We start from the raw sequence: 21,398 nt of genomic DNA on the forward strand, positions 1-21,398 counted from the left end.
ACTTTATTTTGAGTAAATTTTCGAGCGAATTTTGAGTAAAAAAAAAGGATGTTTTTAAAACATATTTTTAGTATATTTTACCTTCGTTCCGAAAAAGTTCCTATTATAAATCAATAGACTCATAAGAATAAAAAATGTTCACAAAAATTTTCAAATTATAGGTTTTTGATGTACCTGAAGATCGAAACGTTTTTTGCGCAACGAAGATGAAAAAAATTTATGTAATTTGACTGTTTAAGGGTGACTTAAGGGGTAGTTCCGAGGGTTGTGGGTGGTCTGCAATTTTCGGTTAACATAATAGGACCTACGCGAAACATTTTAGAAATCTAGATCCAGTAGATTTTATGCTTTTCATTTAGTTTTTTATTTTCGTTCCACGAAAAACGTTCCGATCTTCAAGTACATGGTATTTAACCTTTTCGAAACAAGGGTAAAATGTGGTAAAATATTTTTTAAAAACGATCTTTTTTTACTGAAAATTCGCTCATATAAAATCCTAAATGAAATTACAAAAATTCGAAAAAAGCAACACTCAAAGTTTTAATCTGTCTTAAGTTTACAAGTTTCACGTCGAACTTTTTTGGAATCTTTTTGGAACGAACTTTTTTTTACACGGGTAAGGTAAAAGACCTAGTACCCGATTAGGGAACTAGTAACCGATCACTCCATGGATATGTATAAATATATTTAGAAAAATTTAGTAAATATAAATATACAAATACATGAGTGATCGGGTACTAGTTCCCTAATCGGGTACTAGGTTCTTTACCTTACGTATGTATATTAAAAGGTATGCGAATAGTTGAATAATTCGAACTTTCGAATAATTCCGAAATTTTTTTTTGGAACGACTTGAAATTGTAATATTTTTTCCGGTAGTTCAAATTTTTGTCGGAGGTAAAATAAAGCTCAGACACGACCCTACGAAAAGAATTTTTGTTGGTTACTTTAAAAACTAAGCTCTCCATTAAATAAAATTGAATATTTGTAAGCTGATCAGAATTTTATCGATTTGAATTGAGAAATTTGAAAAGTTACAAATAATTCAAAAACTTTTGAATATCTCAAAAGTTGACAAATAATTCGGAAATTCGAATTTTGAATCGAATCGTTATATTCGATTTGATTCGATTCGAATCTGATTCGCATACTCTTCATATATGTATATATATATATATCACTAAACAATTAAATAATGATAATAATTATATGCCGTAAGTGCGATATATTCAATAATTGTTTTATTAATATTTTTTAAAATTCCATATACATCCTTACAAATAAAATATTTTTTTGAGTTACAATTTGTTGATTTTAATAAATTATATAATTTTTAAAAATATCTTACATGAAAGTAAAACAAGACTGTATTAATTATATAATTGATTGTTTTCTTAATTAATATTTTATATTTTTATTTCTCAATTATTCTCTTAAAATTTTATTAATTATCCAACTAAATAATATATAATTAGTACAATAATGTCCACTTATTTATTAAATTATAATTGCAACATATAATTAAAATTTCCTTAGACTTTAATTACTTTTACTATTTTCCTTATTAAAAATATTTTAAAAATAACGTTATTTTGACAAATTATTTATCAAATAATTAAAACTTGAATTTATTGACACACCTTAAAACTAAAAAATTTTTTTGGATTGTAGTACAAGTAGATGGAAAATATGTTTCTTATATTTAAAAAAATTATATATAATAAATTGTATCATGTTATATACAACACAATATATATAAATAATTAATTAATAAAATACTTATGTAACTGTACAAGTTTAAAAGAGTAGGTAATTATAAAAATAATTAGCAGAATAAATATTAATTAGTGTCATTGTCAATTAAATAAAAAAAAATTAATTGATTAATTACTAATTAATTATTTCTGTAGAGTCAATCAAATATATACCTATATATATATATATCTATATATATATATATATATATATATATATATATATATATATATATATATATATATATTTATATGTATATATATATTAGGGTGGTCGTTAAATATTAAATTTTCTCAGACGCCCTATAAAAAGCTTCTTTTTAGTAAAAAAAATACGTGGGAAATATGGTTTTTTCTTTTTGTGTAAAAAAAATATGATACTGAAGTTATCCGACGTCTGATAGTTTTTGGATTTGTCTTTCATAACAATAAATTTAAATAAAAAATATTTCAAAAAATTGCACTTATAGTTTTTTTAATTTTCTATATATGCATATTTTTAGTGTAATTTTTTTTTTAAATTAAATTGGTGAAAAACAAATTCAAAAATTGAAAATTTGCCTCAGGACGATCAAAGTTCATTTTTCGATACAATTGTAGGAAATTAAATTCTTGACAAAAAAGGGCATGTTCATTTTTTTTATAAAATGTGTATTTATGAAGATATTTTAAAAAAACTTTTTTAGATCTTATCAATTGAGCATTTAAACATTCGTAATTTTTTATGCTCAATTCATAATGATCCTGAAGTTAGTAGGCAATTAAGAAATTTTTGGTTTTTTTTTCCACAGTTTGAATTAAAAAAAAAAAATATAAAAATATGCACATGTAGAAAATTTTAAAAACTAAAGGTGCAATTTTTTAAAATAATTTTTTTCATAATTCATTAGTTTGTTAAGAATTTAAAAATTATTTGACGTCTGCCAAATTCAGTATCATCAATTCATAAGATCTGAAAAAAGTTTTTTTAAAATATCTTCATAAATACACATTTTATAAAAAAAATGAATATATCCTTTTTTTTGTAAAGAATTTGATTTCCTAACAAATTGTTTTTATGATTTTTTTCTTTAATCTGCATATTTAGTATATTTAAAAAAAACCGTGTGTATAGAAAAATGAACTTTGATCCTCCTGAGGCGTGTTCTTTTTACTTAAAAAGAAAAAACAAAATTTCCCACGTATTTTTTCACTGAAAAGAAGCTTTTTATGGGGCGCCTGAGAAAATTTAATTTTTAACGACCACCCTAATATATACGTAGTTTATGTACAGGGGCTTAGAAAATCGTCTCTCAGTTGACTAGTGTTTGTTATTCTATTAGATAATCATAAATAAATTAATTAATTAAAAATTCAGCTTTAACGTCGTTAGCAAGAATGGCTTGGCGCAATTTTTTATCAACATCACCATCATCTTCTTCATTAACCAAAGAACTCTGTTCGCCAGTATTGATTGCGTCTTCGGGTGCCAAAAAAAGATTCTTGTGCTCGGAGCATTTTCTACGGTAATCAGGATTGTCAGGTGCATGCCGATAGCAAGAATCGCAGACCGTATCAGTCTTGGACGTACAAGGATGCGCTTCGTAAAGACCTGGACCACAGCGTGAGCAAATCCAACAGGTCTGTAGATTGTGATGTGGACTGTATGTACCCTGCTCACATTTACTGCACTCGGTGTCGCGTTCTATGGTGCAGAGTTTCGTTACTCCCCAACCTGGAGCGCATCGGTTGCATCTACCGTCCCCTCGATGATGACGAATTCGAGGTCTTCCTTCTGCTATCTGGAAAATAATATATATAATAATTGTGAGTTATTTATTGTTACGCGAGGGAGATAAATTATTCTGGTTGATTCGCATTATAATGCACGGATGAACAGGTGCAAATATAAGACGAAGGCCAGCTGACTTTCGAAAACACCTTTACTTGTTCCTTCCGCCTCTATTGCTCGTACTTAATAACTTTTTTTCTACATTACCTTTTATTTTATTTTTTTATTATTGTTATTTATTGATACGACTGTACCGTGATTTTATAAGAAAGGCCATATGGTTTATTGTTAAAATTTTCATTAATATTCAATTATATTAAATATTATTTTTAGTCGACCCGTATTTTAAATTTCATTTCAATAGTTGACCTAAAAAGTTATTCAGTAATAATGAAAAACCAGAAGTACGTTTGAGATATATAGTATAAAAGAAAATTATTTATAAAACTCCTCAAAATATTTTTGAAAAAATTTAAAATAATACTTTATTTTAAAAAGATCTAAATTGTTATCAAGTATATCTTAAAAGTTTTTTTTTTTACCGTGAGACCAAACTAAAGAGCGTTCAGATACCAGCTGCCGCCCACTCATGATTTTAGAACAGTAATTTAACTTTTTATTTTTTTATCGTTAAAAAATACGGCAGGTTATAATTATTAAGCCTACGGCTACTGAAAATTATTTTATAATTTATAATAATAATAATAATAGTGAAATTTTTTTCTATTTATTTTATCTACCACGCCGATTCTCTGACTCGTTGTGATGAAGTACAAAAATATTTTTATCCCTGGTAATGATAGACGTATTAAATTACTGATCGCAAAAATGTAATTTTCTACATCGAATCGACGATACGGAATAACGAGCATCTATTGAGTATAACAGCTGTAGTGGCAGCTGTCGATGGCACGCGTCGCCAAACTCAGGTGAATCGTGATGCCCTGACGCTGCTGCCTCTACTCTGTTGCCATATCCAATGCTATTTTTTTAACGAAGTCATTAATTTTTAAATTTTCTTATAAATTTTATTTACTTTATTGAGTATCTAGGATGGAATTGTCATGTAATTTCGTAAAGTTATCTACTATTATAATTATTTTTTTTAAATTCCTTTAAAAGTTTACAAAATAGTCTTTTTTACTTGTCACCTATTTTTTTTATATTTTTAAGTTTTGTTATAATTAAACTTTCAATTTAATTGAAATAACTTTTTTTAATAAAAACTTTAAACTCTTTTCAATCTATTAGTTCTATTATATCAAACTAACAAAGACTTCATTAAATCAAAGAAAGAACTTTAACAAATTTCCTAAAGTCATTATTTTTTTTTTAAGACATAAAAAAAAAATTGATCTTTTTTAAAACTAAATTTGAGTCTAAAAAATATTTAAAAATAAATTATTTAATTAAATTTTCAATATAAAATTTTAAAAAATTTCCCACCGGACCGGAAGTCTACCTATTTTTTTAAAGCTCCATTATAAATTAAATAATAATTTGAACGCTGTCAAAATTATATTTTATTATGAATAATTTATCGTTAAAAACAATTATTTTAAAAAAATTGATTATTCAAATCCGTTAAAATAATTACTCTGAACGCTTATATAATCTCTCCAAAAGCTTCGAACTTATGATAATCTATTTATTATTAAATAATAATCGATTAGTAAACTTTAAACGTCGGCATAAATTGGACGTGAAACATGAGTTAAGTACCAAGTACTAGGGTCGTTATAAATTCTTAAGACTTCTTACGGCTATAAAGTATCTATCTTATACATACTTTTTTTCATTTGCTACAAATTATTTAATCTTATTCTACTAATCGTTAATTCAACTTACAGCTCCCGGAGCAGTTCAAAAAAAATTTTTTGACTTTTTGTTAAATTTAAGATGTCAATCAGTTAAATGACGACAAATTGCCGCCTTAAGTTTAAAAAAAAGTCGTCAATTTCTTCCCTGTCGCTTAGGCTTCTACTCAACATATGAATTTTATTTATCCCACAAATAAAATTATTAAAAAACCGGACACTGAATTTAGTATACGAAAAAACGGAAGTGCCAGTGTGGCGTGACCTCATGAGCTCTACCATCGTTTCATACAATACTTGAGTACATTGAGGTATTTGAGGTTTATTAAATAGTAAAAGGGATATACTAACGTACATATGACATATATAACGACATTTATACGCCCATAAACATTCGGTCGTTTATATTTACATGTGTGTACGTATGTATGTGGGTAATACAATACAAAATAGTCTCGTCACGTGCATTTTATTTATACTGGACTTGTGTAAAACGACCCACCCTATTTCCTATACGAGCGTTGGGCTTTCCGGTGAAAATAATTATCCGACATCAACAAACACTTTGGTCACTATGTAACCCCATGAGATACCGCGGCTACCTCTTTTATCCAAATGCAAATTAAAATGCTGCAGGTGTTTCTTCACTTGCTATTATAATCTTTATAAGGAAAAAGTCTCAAGAAGAGACGTTACCTTATTTATTATTTATTTATTGTTTTCCTTTTGCTATTTTTTTTTTTTTTTTATAAAATTTATCTTTATTAATTATTCTTTAGTTAAGAGAAAGGGGAAGATAAAAACGGTTAATAAAAAATACATTAGCTTCAGTTTTATTTTCAAGACAAACTCAAGTCGGAAAAAAAACTGAATATTAAAAATTGATATAGAATATCAAAAAGCGAAATTAATTATCGGTAATTAGTAAATAAAATATTTAAGATTAATATGAAATGTACAGAAAAAAGGGTTTTTTTGGCGGGAGTAATTTATTGCATTATAAATTTAAAAAAAAAAATTATCTCTGGACCAGAAATTTTTGGTTTCAATGCATGATGCAGAAAATTTCTTGGGGAAAGTAAAAATTTATGTGTAGTTAAAAGTGGAATTTAGTATGAATAATTTATATTTCTATATATTTAATGCAAAGTAACTTACTATTTTTTTATGATAATTTTGTACATTTTTAATTTCCTTTTGAAAGAGTACCCACAACAATATATTTAAAAAATGATAAAATCTTTTTTTATATATTTTGATATATTCATAAATATGACCTGCTTAGAATATATCGGTGTTATTGGTGCTCGTTGTAAAGGGAATTTTACGTACTACATAAAAATATAATATTTTTTTTTATTACTTTAGAATATTCTTTATTTTTTATTATCGTAAAAATATCTCTATGCAGTAAAAAGTGGAATTTATTACCAATTATTTGTATTTTTATATATTTAATACAAAGTAGTTTACTAATTTTTCTAAATTCATAATTACTTCTATAAATTATTTTAAATTTTCATATAAATATTTACCATTTTTTTATATAATTATTATGATCCTCAAACGTAGATTATAAAAATTATTTTCAAGTAAAAAATATACGACTAACTAATAAATTTTCAAGCCTCATTTTTTTTCGTATATTCTAATAAATTTCGAGATTTCAAATTTTCAAATAATAAATTTTAAATTTATGAGAAAAAGTGAAATAAAATTTTACATTACTTTTAAAAATTTAAGATATTTAGACAACTTCTTTTTTCGTATTTAGTCTGCCAAAAGCCGACTCCAATTTTATACAAAGTTAGAACTTAACTCGGATACTTTCCAAGATATAAATTTTCAATTTTAGTTAAATTCAAAACAATAAATTTCCTAAAGTTTTATTATTTTTTTTTATACAAATAAATAAAAAATTACAAAAGTTAATCTAGTCTTAAAAAAAAAAATTTCAAAGCCAATTGTTTAATCCCGACCAAATAAAGTATAGATGAGAAGCAAAATAAAAGAACAGTAAAGAAGAAAATTTTAAATTACAAGTAAATTAATCGATTAATGTTTAAATAATATTAATTTATAATTGCACCTGACTGACTTGACTTTTGTCTCGTAATTTAAGTTTCATTAAAAATTAACTGATTGTGTTGAGCTCTGCGCCCGAGAATAATTTGAAAACGAAAAAACGCCTTAGGGAAAATAAGAGTATGTAGAAAAAAATCATCGCGATGGAGCTGTAACGTTGTAATTAAAATAAAAAATAAAAAAACAGAACCAATGATTCGTTAAAAACATTTGTTCTTATCGCCTAGGGGATAATAACAATAACAGTCAAAAATCAAATATATGTTTATATATGTATAAATATATTACAAGATACAATGGAAGAGTTGACTAGAATTGTGTGACAGAATGAAAAATATAACAGGGCTAGCCCCGGGAGAATGTGTTTTTTTTTGTAATTCTCATCCATTCTACCCACATATAAATACATATATGTATTTATTTGAACATGTAGTTTTTGTAGTTCCCATGAGCTCTTGTCATGCTAATGAGTCTGATGTAAAAACGTCTAAACGCGTGTAAAGCCTTCTCTCAACTGATATTTTATCTCGAAATACTTGTAATTAATTTAATAATTTTTTTTTCCTATCATCTTTTGTGTTTAAAAAAAAATTTTTTTTCGAAATTTGTTACAAGAAAAAATTTAAGTAAAGAAAACAATGGCCTTAAACTCGAAACACGTATGAAGAAAATATACAACAAAGTTGTATCGGACAATGTGCCGCGTCAACGAGAGGGAAACAATAGCTAAAGTAACTTCTTCCCACGACTTATCCACCTCTTTTGCTCTCTATAAGAGTATGAGAACAGCCCCAGGATTCACCCTCTGGCTAAAGTCGTCGTCGTGGATTTTTGCTTTAATTTTTCTTCTTTCCTTTTAGTCGCTTGTTCTTCTTTCATTATTTAGGGATGCGAATTTTTTTTTTTCATCATAAAATTTTTTTTACTTTACATAAAAATAATTAAATATTTTTATTTCTTTAAAAATATTTTTTTTTAATTTATTTATAAAGTAGAATTTTTATTTAATACGTGGTAAATTAATATGTCAAAATATTTTGATGAGTATTTAACATATATATATATATATTAAGTTTAACTAGATGTTATTCAAGCGTCAAGACGTCTGGCGCCGGCAATTTTCATTAACTTATTCAATTAAGATATATTTTCATCTCATATATTTAACTTTAACGTAATACTATTTAATTAACTACATAAAAAAAATTAATTAATTAAATTAACTTCTTAAACTTACCTCGAATGTAATACCAATAATAATTATGAAAATAATAAATCGATTATTGGAGCACATATTTAATTTATTAAACAATTAAAAATATGAAATTAACACACAATTTAAAAGTTCAATTAACACTGCACTCTAGTTTTTTTTTCGTAATATTTATGTACATTTATGAGCACGCATTCTAGAACGCAGGAGAAAGTATCTATAGGCTTATATTTATTTATTATTTTTTTTTTTTAATTTTTGATTATGATAAAAGAGAGCTAAAGACGATGTGTCTTGAAAGCGAGTCGCGTGAGAAGTGAAACAAGTCGAGTGCTGCAGGAGCAGCTGCACTGAGCAGTACATATTTGAGAGCACGCGGTTGTTGGTCACGTGAGTCCCCACCATACAACAACAATAATATCAACCCTTTTATAATTTTTTTAATTTTCATTTCTTCTTTTATTAGTAAAATACTTATCTATACAAAATATAAAATAAAGACCGACTAAATTCTATTGAAAAAAATTTTTCATTAAAATTTTCATTTAATAATAAATCCAAAATTTGATTTTTAAAAAATTTTTTCACGTTAGTTTTGTGAATTTTTAAATTTCCTTTTGAATAAGCACCCACAACAATATATTTAAAAAATAACAAAATCTATTTTTTATATATTTTTATATATTCATAGATATGACTTGTTTATAATATATCGATGTTGGTACTCATTTTAAAGGAAATTTTATGTGCTATACTAAAAAATTAATATTTTTTTATTTACTTAAAAATATTTAATATAATTACCAATTTTTTTGTGAAAAATGAATTTTCTGATTTAAAAATCAATAAAATTTAGAAATAAATAAAAATTATTAAACAGCATAAAAGATATCAAAAGAAAACATTTGCGTGGAAAAAAAACAAAATTAAAAAATTATATATACTAATTTAGAACCGCGATCATTGTATTCAGCTCCGAGGCAAGAGCCAGCACATGGCAGCTGACAAGTATCATCAGCGAGTCTATACACTGGACACAACCAAGTCTGAAACACGAGTCCCTCGACTTGTGCCTTCTGCTCCGTATTCTCCTTTTAAAATTAAACCATGCTCTACATCTGTATATATTTAATGTGTATATATGTGTGTGTGTGTAGATTTAGAAGGTAAGTAAAATAATATAGTGGGGAGACAGGTGTATACATGACACGCGACAGCCGGCAGTCGCGATCTAGAGTCCGAGTCAGTCCGTCATGTCCAGAAACTTTTTATTATTAAATATTTTTCAGATCAATCCCTAAGCTAATCAATAAATTTTTTGTTTATAAGACAAAATCATGTATAATTTTCTTTCCATGTAAATTATTATTTTTTTTTTTTTTATAATAAATAGATTATATCGAGAAGAAGAAAATCTGAAAAACGGTAAATCTTGTGAACCGAACCCAAAACTTCCCACTGTTTTCGAGCTTTCTAAGCATTCCACTGAAAAACAGTCATTTTTGTCCGACGATATCTTTAAAATGAATTAATTGATTTGCACGTTTTCTGCCACAATCGATAGCGATTCTTGAAATTTAGATTTGACTGATTTTTGAATCAAATCGGTTGCGCCAATTTCGAGTTATGCTACGAAAACCACAATTTTTTTTTTTTTTTTTTTTTTTTTAATTTTTATTTTTCGAGATATCTAGAAATTACTCGGCCGACCGACTTTAAAATCTAATCAGCTTTGAATCTTGATGAATCCTTTCGATTGCTCAAATTGGTTGGTACGTTCCAAAGATATTGTACGACAAAAATTAATTTACATATACACACACACTCGCGCATATCCATTTTAAAATAGTCGGAGTAGCTTTCTAGGACCTCGAAACGTCGACATCTGATGGAAACTTGATTTTCGAAAATCGGACCGAAACTAATAACTTCCTTTTTAACTTCTCGCTGTGACTATTGAAAATTTTCGGGAATTCGGGATGTTATTGTTATCACTCCGATTTTCAAAAATTGAATTTTTGTCAGATATCGACGTTTCGAGTTCCTAGAAAGCTATTCTGGCCATTTTCAGAATGACGTCTGAGTATCTGTATGTGTGTGTTTTTAAACTTTTTATAACTTTTGAACTAATTAACCGATTTGAATGGTTTTTACAGCAATCGAAAAAGTTCGTCGGCTGCCAACTTTCCTGAAAGTTTCGGATCATTTGATTAAGTAGACTCGAAGATATTTGAAAATTACGAAAAGAAAATTTTTTTTTTTTAGTTTCTCAAAAACGACTCAAACGATCGACTTCAAAATCTAATCAGCTCTAGAACTCGATAAAACGCGTCGATTGCTGCCTCAAACATCTCAATCAGTTAATTCGTTCGAGAGATATCGTCGGAGAAAGAAATGGAAAAAAAACGGTTTTTCATGAATATCTTTGAAACGATTAAATCAATCAATTTCAGAATCTAGTCAGCTCTAGAACTCGATAAAACGCACCGATGGCCGTATTGAACATCAAAATTGGTTAATTTTTTCAAAAGATATCGACGAAGAAGAGTTTAAAAAATAACATTTTATGTCTTTTTCTGGATAAATCGTAATATGATGAACTAAAATGTGTTCAAAATAATACCAACTCTTTGTCTTAATGGTTTTTCTTGATCACCACATAATGTATTGCAATGCGTTCTTTAATTTAAATAATATAATCAACAAAAAATTAAAAACACCCCCGTGTAAAAGTTATTCAAAAAAAGTTGAAAAAGTGTTGACTATTGTAAACTTCATAACGTCACACAACGACGAACATTTTTTAAAGTTTTAAAAATTCATGAGGAAAATCATTAAATATCCTAATATTTTTAAGAAATGCTAAAACGAAAAACGTTCAGAAATAGTTGAAAATCAGTTTTTTTAAGGTATTTTACACTGAAAAATGTTAATTTGTAGTATTAAGTCAATTGTTTTTTTCTGTGTATTTTCAGAAGTTTAAAAATCGTTTGAAAAAGTTTGTCATTGTGTCACGTTTTGAAGTTTAGAATAATCAACACTTTTTTAACCTTTTTTAAACGATTTTTTTTACACAGACCATTTTTACATTTTCCTCGGATATTTTATATATTAACACTTTAATCTGAGTCGAAACTCATCTAAATCCTTATTTCAATCAGACATGGATTTCTGCCTGAATACATTGATTTTAATTAGCATAATCGGGAATAAAAATTTTAAGAAAGCTTGTTTATTAATTATTTTCGATGCCTTGAATTTTCCAAGTTCAATATAAAACGTATTCTGTTGTTAAGTTTGAAAACACCATTACTTATATTTCAGGGTATTGTCAAGTTAAGAATATTGAAAATAACGTTATCGAGTTCTTTAAGCTCAAAAACAGCGGGAAGTTTTGAGGCTGGCCTGCAGGGCCAACCGTTGCCCGAATTTTTTTTTTTTAATATCAATTTTCATGGTGGTAAGTTAAATTAAAAATGCTAATTTATGTACATTATGCATTGTTCATCGCGATTACTCCGACTCCTAAAGGGCAACATTTAAATTTACCAACTTCCGTTACCAAAAAAAGTATTATTACCATTTCTAATTTATTATTATCTTTTTTTTACATATTTATATTTATTACTCTTTGGCTTTCTTTTTCGCAGTATATTCCCAAATAATAAAAGTCATCAGATTGGCCCGTACTCTTGATGCGTGTATCCTGTTTGGTTCCCTGCCAATTTTAATCTTTAAATAAATAATTTGGTTAAATCAAGGTCATATTTTTTTTTAAAACTTAATTATTTTAAATTGATCTATTGTAACTGTACATATATTTGATGAACAAATATTTAATATACATATAGTTTATTACTTAAATTATTTAAACAAAGAAAATGTTAAAGTTCATAGGTCATGCGCATGTACAAAATAGGTCATGTATTGCTGCGAAGTTAGTCATCACGTGTGACGATCGATGCCAAAGCCAAAGCTACTGAAGAATAGGATAAAGGCAAGTTTGTTTTATTAATGTAACAGTGTAATGTGCAGTTGCCTTGCAGATGTTGATATTCTTGAGTTGAGTCTTCCGTCTCTCATCTTTATTTTAAACTAAAATTACAACGTAGAAGGGATAACAACCCTCGGCGAGTTAACCACTCGTATTATCTCTACTGGTTTGTTATCATCACGTGCTACTGTATAAACTTATTTGGTATGTACACATACCAAGATGTATATATTATTACTAATTATTATTAAAACATTGTAGTACGTACATTCATATTTATTTGGAATTTAATCTATTTAATTTACGGATTTTATATTTGTGTCTAATTATTTTACTAAATAATTTGTCAAGTATTGGAAATTTTTTTTATTATGAGAAAATTCATATTTATTTGAAATTTAATTTATTAATGTACAGGTTTAATATTTTTGTCTTATTGTTTTATTAACTAATGAATTAAGTATCAGAAGGTTTTTTTTTGTGAGAAGATTCAAATTTATTTGGAATTTAATTTATTAAATGTACGGGTTTAATATTTTTGTTTAATTATTTTATTAAGCAATTAATCAAGCTTAAGATAACAATTGGTCATATGATAAGTAATTGTTTCTTTAACTAAACTTAAAAAAAAAATTAAAAATTTTTTTATGCTGCTCAAATTTAATTGATTTATTTATTCTAGAGTTTCAGGTCTTTTTTCTTTGTTACTCTTGAATAGACGAACGGTTCTGTCTTTGTTACATGTGCACAGTTAACAAAAGCTCTATTCACGTTTTTCTCTTCAAGAAATGCAAATTTTTTAAAAAGTAAAAATGTAAGCTACTAAATGATTGAGTAACAAAGAGCCTCGTTCTTTATTTTGCGTTAAAATTTTTTTTTAAAGAAAAACTTGAATAAAAATAATAAAAGACTCGATTTGAGGAAAAAATAGTTATGGAGTTGACATTAAACCATTACCTAGGCTACACGCTAGGTCAAGGTTAGTGTGATCATAAGAGACATGCGCTTATGTAGTTGTCTTACCGGAAGTTAAATTGTAATAGAATTCAAGGATTTTTTTTTGTAACAAAATAAAAACATCTAATTAGTGAGATTGAAGGATATATTTTACAAAAAAAAACTTTTGTAAAAGAAAATTCTAAAGCCTGACCTTTAGGTGGGTAAAAAAAATTAATTTTTTTTGGTTGGCATGTATTTTGAAAATTTTATTTTGAATAGAAATATCTATGTAGGTTATGACTTGGCTTTTATAGTTTTCCACGTGTAAATTTAAAACGTGAGGAAAGTTAAAATTTAAATACCAGTATACTTTTTTTCAAAAATAAATTAAGGTAATTTAGATAATATCAGTAAAATATTTTTATTTCTACATTTTCGATAAAAGAAATGTATAAAACAGTCATTTTATAAAAATTTTATTTTCAAAAATTCATAAATTTTTTTTTAATTTCTCAGTAGCACAGAGACAATTTTAAGATGTTATTTAAAAGGACAAAACCAATTTTATTTTGTCTCGAGGCCAAGATTTCTTAAATAAATCAAATATACAAATGTTAGTCCTAGGAGTCATAAAAAATTTGTGTTCTTTTATCCGTCTTAAAAAAGTAATTTCAATTAAAAAGTTGTGTATTTGATAATCATTTGTAGTTTACTTTTTGTCGTCATTTGTGTCTAGTCTTTTAAGCAGATATTTTTTCGGTGACATAAATTTCTGATTGTTTCGTCAAGATTTTTATTTCTTATCGATAGCCCAAAAAATAGCCTCAAAATTGCTATTTTATGGACGTCACAAAGCCAAATGTGCTAACGGCTAGCGAAAAAATCTGTAAACCGCCAGCCCTGAAACTTCCCGCGGTTTTTGAGCTCAAGGAGCTCGAAAACATTATTGTCAGTACACTTTTGAGCTCTTCAAGCTCAACAATAGTAACGTCGCACACTCCATTGTGAAAATTCAAGTAATTAATAACAAAAAAAATAATTAAGTAAATCGTTGTTTTTTAAAATTTATATCAACAATATCTTTGGAAATAATGAGCCGATTTAGTTGTTTAAAATGATATTTTACGCAGTTCTCTAACCTTTAACATTGGAAAATTTTTTTGAAAAATTTGATAAATAATATTATGAGTTACTAATATCTTTTCAAATTATGAATCGATTTTGACATTCAATGTGAAATTTGGCGCAATTTTCCAACCACTGACGTTCAAAAAAACACTGTCATCAATTAGTTCAAAAATTTAAATTTTATTAGAAAAAAACACTTTTTTGCAATTCTTTCGACAACAGTTTCTCATAAACGAACGATCCAATTTCGATGGTTGAGGTGGAACTCGACACTACCGATTATGCTCAATTTATCTCAAGTTGTTGGAATTAACGAGCCGTTTCAAACGCGACCTCAAAAATCCAAATCGATTCATCCGTTATAGTTACAGAATATTTAAATACATACGTACGTACACTCGGACATCATCTTGAAATTAGTCAAAAAAGTTTCCTAGATCCTCAAAACGTCAAGATTTGTTAGAAATTCGATTTTTGAAAATTGGACCGAAACCAATAACTTCCCTTTTTATTTAAATTTTCAATTTTCTTAGCGGGAAGTTAAAAATCGCTAGCAGCTAACGATTATTTTTTTCAGTGTATACAATTATACTTTTTAATAATTATTTTTTTATTAGATAATATATTAGGACGTTCTTTATTGGCAACATAAATATTCTTAGCAACATTCATATCCCTGTCGAACATTGTATTGCATTTAGGGCACTGAACACTAGCCTCTAGGTTGTAAACGACTTTACTGAATATTCTACTGGTTTGAAGACAATGAGAACAAGTATATGTGAACTCCTGTATTCGCTGACGGATTCAATACTAATCCAAGGTTTTCCTTGAAGATTTTAGAAATGCGAATTTTGTCCGAACTCTATTCGACAGATTTTTGCCAGTATTAATCTCGTCGGGGTTTTATCAAATTTGTTAATGCATTTACCAAATAACTGCGTTGTCAACTTATTATCAACTTTGCCAATAAATATCGACAAATATCTGTCGCTCAACTTATCGTCGACTTTTTGTCAACTTTGACCACCTGCCGACAGATGACTTCCACTGCCAACTTATCCTCAATTTTTTGCACAAGTTGATACTCGGCTTTTATCAAAAAATAAATATGTGATTAAAGAACCGCAATTAATTAACATAAATCATTACGCAATTACTAATATTATATTACACCTCTACGAGTCTAAAACCTTAGAAAAAAAAAAGCCGAAGGGAATTTTTTTACCGATTTTTTAAAACCAAGTAGAAGCTTTTTTAATTTTTGAGAAAAGTCTACAGAAAATTACCGATTTATATTAAATAAATTTAAAATACTCATCAATTCTAAGGTAATTAACGTACCAGCAGTGAAGTACCGTCCAAAATACAAAGAAATTATTAATTTTTTAAATCTTTATCATAAAACTTTCTGACTTATTAAATAACGAAGAAAAAAAATCCGACCACAAATTAAACCCAATTTAAAATGAAAAATTTTCTTCTTATTTTTTATAAATAAATTTTCTAACTTATATAATATATTATTTTCTCAATGTAAATACACATTTCTCATTTATATCATACATAAATAATAAATGCGGATATAAAAACCGCTGATTAAATAAATTGAAATCATCCACATACAAGTTACTCTTGTCCTTATATAAATAATTGTTCATACTCGAGGTCAACTAGTTCTGGACTTTAATCAGCTCTCATAATATATATACTTGTTCATCACTATCATATTCGTCGCATGTCATAGATATTTAACAACCAGCAATTAAAACAATAATTACTAAACTTATAATTACCAAGGGTTATCAGATATTTTCGGCTGAGTTTTTTTTGGAAACAAAATTTTTAAGCATACACTACAGACTGCACATTGATGCAATCTAGTGACGTGCGCTTTAATTTTTTTATAATATTCGTTTATTTAAGAGAAAAATCCGGCCAAAGTTTCTATTTGCTGCGCAAGTGCAACAAAGACAATACAGTTCGTGGACTTGAGTGTAATAAAGAAAAAGAACAGACCTCTCTTATGATAAAATATTTTTATTTCAAATGGAAAAAAATTTACTATAAATTTTATATATTTTTTTGTAACTAATGATGTCACTGCTATTTTTGTTATTAGCGGAAAAATATATAAAATATGCAAAATCATTAAGATTCAATTTTTTTTTATTCGTCTCAGACAACTTGAGTTTTTTTTTTTTTAAGATCCATTAAAATAACAAAAATAAAATTTAGGTTGAAATCCAGACAACAAAAGACGCTTGTTATTTATAATTCAACAAATGGAATTCATAACTCATTTACAAAAACCTAAATAATAAGTAACTTAATAAATTATTGAGTACAAAATTTTAAATAAATCATTTTTACAATAAATATTTATTACTAATTTTCAATATTTGAAATAAAAGTCAGTTAATTTTTTTTAGTATAAGTTATGACATTATTAGTAAAAAAAAACGAAGGAAAAAACAATAATTAATTTTTTGCTTAATAATTTTTTAAAAACTAGTTTCTTCTATTCTTAATCGTCTTGGGTTTAAAAACGTGACATTAAGATGTAGTGGAAGGGGTTTTTATCGCGTATATGAATAGCAGGAAGTCTAGAATTGTTGCAGTTGCACGCGAAAAGTGTTTTAGTACAGTTTATTTTATTAATATTAAAATTTTTTGCTACAACTTTTTTTCCTCAATTTTAATAGATAAATATATAAATAAATAAATAATTAAAGGAATAAAATTTTAAACTAAAAAATAAGAATAATAAGTCATAAAAAAAATAAGATGTGAAATAATTGATGTAATAATTGAATAGTAAATAAGTAACAACAACAACGCATTAGTTGATAAATAAATAATTTTATAAATATAACAAACAGGTGAAAATAACAAACGAAGAAAATGAAAGATTCTGAGAGCAATGACCGAGAATTGCCTACCGACGTAAAACAATTTCATGATTTATCCAATAAAACTAAAATTACACAATCGACCGGTGAAATAAAATGTGAAAAAATGTTTGATGATAAAGATAAGATGATAAAGGATTTATTTAAAAAGTTTAATGTTAATTTACCGGCAAATTGGGATGAATTAAATAATCAAGATAAACGTAAATTAGTACGTAAATGGACACGTGAAGCTTTTCCTAATTTACCCGAATCATTATTGACAATAACAGTTGGTTGGACAGTTAATGGTGACTGTGGTAGATCTGCAGACCAAGTACCCGATTGGTTAGACCGCGAAAAGTTTGCTCGAGGTCAGAAATTTGCTCGTGATAATCTTTTTGGAATATATTTCTCTCAACTTCTTACTTTATTTGGTTTATTTTCATTTGAGGACGGTCTTAAGCCAATGATTGTTACTGGAAAGTCATCAGAGCCTTACACAGCATTTAAAAGGTATTTTAAATATTATTTAAAATTATTAATGATGAATAATGACCTGGATAATTAATTCTGGATGAATGACTGATTTAATGATTTAAGATACCTGTCTACTGGAGCGCGAGTAAGAAATTGGTTTAACAGCGATCCTTGGACCAAGGGCACGCCAGCATACAATGACATTCAAACAGTAAGGAAAATGCACACAATAGTACGTAATAAATTGAATGTGATATCGAACGAAGAAATAGACAAAGCCGGGAAAATAGAGAATGCATGGTCGCCAACGAGAAATATTTTATTGCAAGATTTCCGATCAGAATGCCCGGCGGCTTTGCCTGGGCAGTGTCCTTTTACGATGAATACTGTAAGATCCATACGACCTAAAGGATTGCATCAAGGTGAGATGGCTGTTACTCAAGGTGGATTTGTTTGTTTAGCTGTTCTTTATCCCGAAGCTTTCGGTCTCCATGGCGCTACTGATAAAGATCTAGATGACTTTTGCCATGTATGGAGGGGCATCGGTTATCTTCTTGGCATTGAAGACGAGTAAGTTTAATTTATTTTTATTGGAAAAAAAATGACGGCAAAAAAATAATCTCAAGTCTAGTTATGGAGGATCGACACAGACACGGCACATTTGAAAAAAACATTTTTCATATATGTTAAATGGGAAATTTTTTTTTATTTTACTTTTATTTGTATAACTTTTCTTTTATTTAACAGATAAAAATAAAATGAATATACTTTTTTTTTGAGAATTTTATAATTTACTAAAATTGTGACACTGATTGCTAAATTTAACCACTAATAAGTTACAGTCGTTTAAATACATTTGTATTTGATCATTAATTATTTTCGACAAATCAACATAAATTTTTTTTTTAAGATATTTCACTTTGTATGATTATCACTTATTTATTAAAAAATTTATAAAAAAAATAATTTGAGTTCATTGATCAAAGTAATTAGTAATTGGATATAAATATCTTTAATACACTGTAACTTGTTAGCGGTTAAATTTAGTAACTGTGGTCAAAGTACTATTGTTGTAGATTATAAAATTTTCTACAAAAAAGTACATTGATTTTATTTTTTCAGCTGAGTAAAGAAGTTTAGACAGTTGAGACAAATAAAAAAAAATTTTCCATTTAAATTCATGAGAAATCTTATTTTTAAATGCGACGTTTCTGTGTTGGAGCTAAATATCGAGACTTAGAAGACCCTTTTTTTTTTTATATATATTAAAGGCATTTTCAGGCAGTGCTTCTCTCACTTTTTTTTAAATATTCAATGACTTTTAACTGTCGTAACCGTTTAAAAATTTTATTAAATAATTGAAAAATTACAGCGTTCATTGATGATTAATGAGATATAGATTTGAAAAAAATTACTTATATTTGTTACAAATTAGAAGTTAAACTAACTTTGGTAAATAAATTTTAGTAAAATTTTCATGTTTAATTATAATTCAAAATGTCGAATTTTGTAAACTCAAATATATGTACTAAATTTTATTTAACTCCAAATTGAAAACTGTAAGTAATTTTTTCTTAATTTTATATCTCGACGAAATTGTAATTACGTTGTCCTTTTTTCAATTAATGCTTTAATTTTTTTTTTTTTTTATTATAATCAAAAATATTTTAATACGATTATGACAGTTAAAAATCATTGTATATTTTAAAAAAGTGGGGAAAGGGTATTGTCTGAGCATATCCTTGACAAACTGCTTTTAAGAAGGCCGCATAAAAAAAATTTCGAATTTTTTACACACTAATATATATGGTAATTATTCAAAAGTGGGGCTCACTTGTTATATATATATATATATATATATATATTTTTTTTTTTTCTTTAAACTTTTCATACTTTTTAACAGTACATAGATTCGAAATAAAATTTGAAATTTAATGAAAATTTTAATATTTTAATTTTCAAAAACTTTTTTTGTGTGTTGTTTAAGGGGATACGCTACCGATCTCTTTCTCAAACTCAGAAAAATAAACGGAGCTTTCTGTGTTACACTCTTAGAGTAAATGACAATTTTAAAACAATTTTTCTCGGAGACGAATTAGAGTTTTTGAAAATACGAAATTTCTAGCTCTCTGTTAAGATTTTGAAAAACGCTAAAGACTCTCTATTTCAGGTTTCTCGTGTTTGTTCATGAATTAAATTGAATTGAAAATTGGTTACCGTTACCACTTAAGACAAATAATACATTGTAAACTTTAGAATATGAGAATTTTGATAAAAAAAACATAAAAAAAAAATTTTTTTTTTTTTACATTCAGACTAAAAAAACTAATTAAAATAATTTTTTTTTTGACATTCATATACTTTTTCTCAAAAATCCGTTATAAAATAAAATAATTTGGAAAAAAGAAAACCTTTAAAAATGTTCATTATTCGATTTTTGAAAAGTAAAAATATGGTGAGCCCCACTTCTAAACAATAATATATTATTTATACAAGTATATTCAACACCAATATTTTTAAAGATTCAATTTCTGTGGAGGAACATTAGAAGACGTTAAAAAACGTTCTGCAGATTATATACACGAATGGGTAAGACCTAATCTGCGTGATATAACTCCAGAGTGGGAGCACATGATGAGATGTATTACTGCTGGAATGCAATATTATTTTCCTGGCAGTTCTTACGAAGTAAGTCTCCTGTATCTTACGGAACTTATGAATCTCGACATGCCGCGATTACGTTCGTCACTCAGCTATCGCGAATGGATTAAATACAAAATTACCAAGTAAGTTGTATAATTTATAATACTATTTTAAAATTACATAAATAACACTTATTATTATAAATAATTATTTTTTAGATTTACAATGGAATATGCCTGCCGCTCACCACAACTTAAAACGTTTTTTAATTCTCGTCTTAATAAGTCCATGGATCGTGCATTAAAATTCACTGATGAAAAACATGCTGAGTTACGTGACAAATCCTCTAAAACATTATCTGTAATGTTAAAAAAAAATAATAATAATACCAATAAAAATCATGAAAAATATTTACATGTCAGTATTTTTTCTCAGTATAAAATTATCGGTTTTTTAATGTTATGTGCGCAATGTTTAATTATGTGGAGAGCTAAATTTATTTCGGATATTTTATAAACTTAATTTTATTTTCATATTATTTGGCTGTGAATTTAATATTTGAAATATATATATTTTTAAAAATTCATAGAATTTCAAATAAGTGCCATCGAATATTTATTAAAAATTATTATAAATATATAAATATTTTTTTTTTACACTAAATGTATTCATAAGCAATAAAT

The 21,398-nt window shown here is 26.7% G+C and overlaps 2 protein-coding genes across 3 annotated transcripts; one reads left to right on the forward strand and one right to left on the reverse strand.

Moving 5' to 3' along the window:
* Window positions 1–2,655: 2,655 nt before the first annotated feature.
* LOC103570460 (tumor necrosis factor receptor superfamily member 4) lies at window positions 2,656–9,059 on the reverse strand. 2 transcript variants are annotated; one of them, XM_053742281.1, is made up of 2 exons: window positions 8,665–9,059; window positions 2,656–3,535 (listed from the first exon to the last, which is right to left on the reverse strand). In XM_053742281.1, the coding sequence occupies exons 1-2, from the start codon at window positions 8,719–8,721 to the stop codon at window positions 3,092–3,094; spliced, it is 501 nt and encodes a 166-aa protein (XP_053598256.1). In that variant the 5' UTR covers window positions 8,722–9,059; the 3' UTR covers window positions 2,656–3,091. The 2 variants fall into 2 exon arrangements, 1 of the variants encoding a protein (XP_053598256.1); XR_008404381.1 differs by lacking the exon at window positions 8,665–9,059 and adding an exon at window positions 4,068–4,349 and having other exon boundaries at window positions 3,453–3,535.
* Window positions 9,060–12,476: 3,417 nt separating this feature from the next.
* Window positions 12,477–21,371, forward strand: LOC103570461 (uncharacterized). The gene is made up of 5 exons (XM_008548209.3): window positions 12,477–12,838; window positions 17,584–18,108; window positions 18,196–18,642; window positions 20,595–20,858; window positions 20,934–21,371. The coding sequence occupies exons 2-5, from the start codon at window positions 17,606–17,608 to the stop codon at window positions 21,229–21,231; spliced, it is 1,512 nt and encodes a 503-aa protein (XP_008546431.1). The 5' UTR covers window positions 12,477–12,838; window positions 17,584–17,605; the 3' UTR covers window positions 21,232–21,371.
* Window positions 21,372–21,398: the final 27 nt, after the last annotated feature.

Source organism: Microplitis demolitor, chromosome 10 (genome assembly GCF_026212275.2).
Source record: "Microplitis demolitor isolate Queensland-Clemson2020A chromosome 10, iyMicDemo2.1a, whole genome shotgun sequence".
Lineage (NCBI taxonomy): Eukaryota > Metazoa > Arthropoda > Insecta > Hymenoptera > Braconidae > Microplitis > Microplitis demolitor.

What these genes read in the sequence shown, in the direction of transcription:
- LOC103570460 (XM_053742281.1), bottom strand. Translation starts at nt 8,721, where the DNA reads ATGTGCTCCAATAATCGATTTATTATTTTCATAATTATTATTGGTATT. An exon ending in TTATTGGTATTACATTCGAG is followed by an intron (nt 3,536 to 8,664) that starts GTAAGTTTAAGA and finishes ATTATTTTCCAG; the next exon opens with ATAGCAGAAGGAAGACCTCG.
- LOC103570461 (XM_008548209.3), top strand. Translation starts at nt 17,606, where the DNA reads ATGAAAGATTCTGAGAGCAATGACCGAGAATTGCCTACCGACGTAAAA. An exon ending in CTTCTTGGCATTGAAGACGA is followed by an intron (nt 18,643 to 20,594) that starts GTAAGTTTAATT and finishes ATATTTTTAAAG; the next exon opens with ATTCAATTTCTGTGGAGGAA. An exon ending in ATTAAATACAAAATTACCAA is followed by an intron (nt 20,859 to 20,933) that starts GTAAGTTGTATA and finishes ATTATTTTTTAG; the next exon opens with ATTTACAATGGAATATGCCT.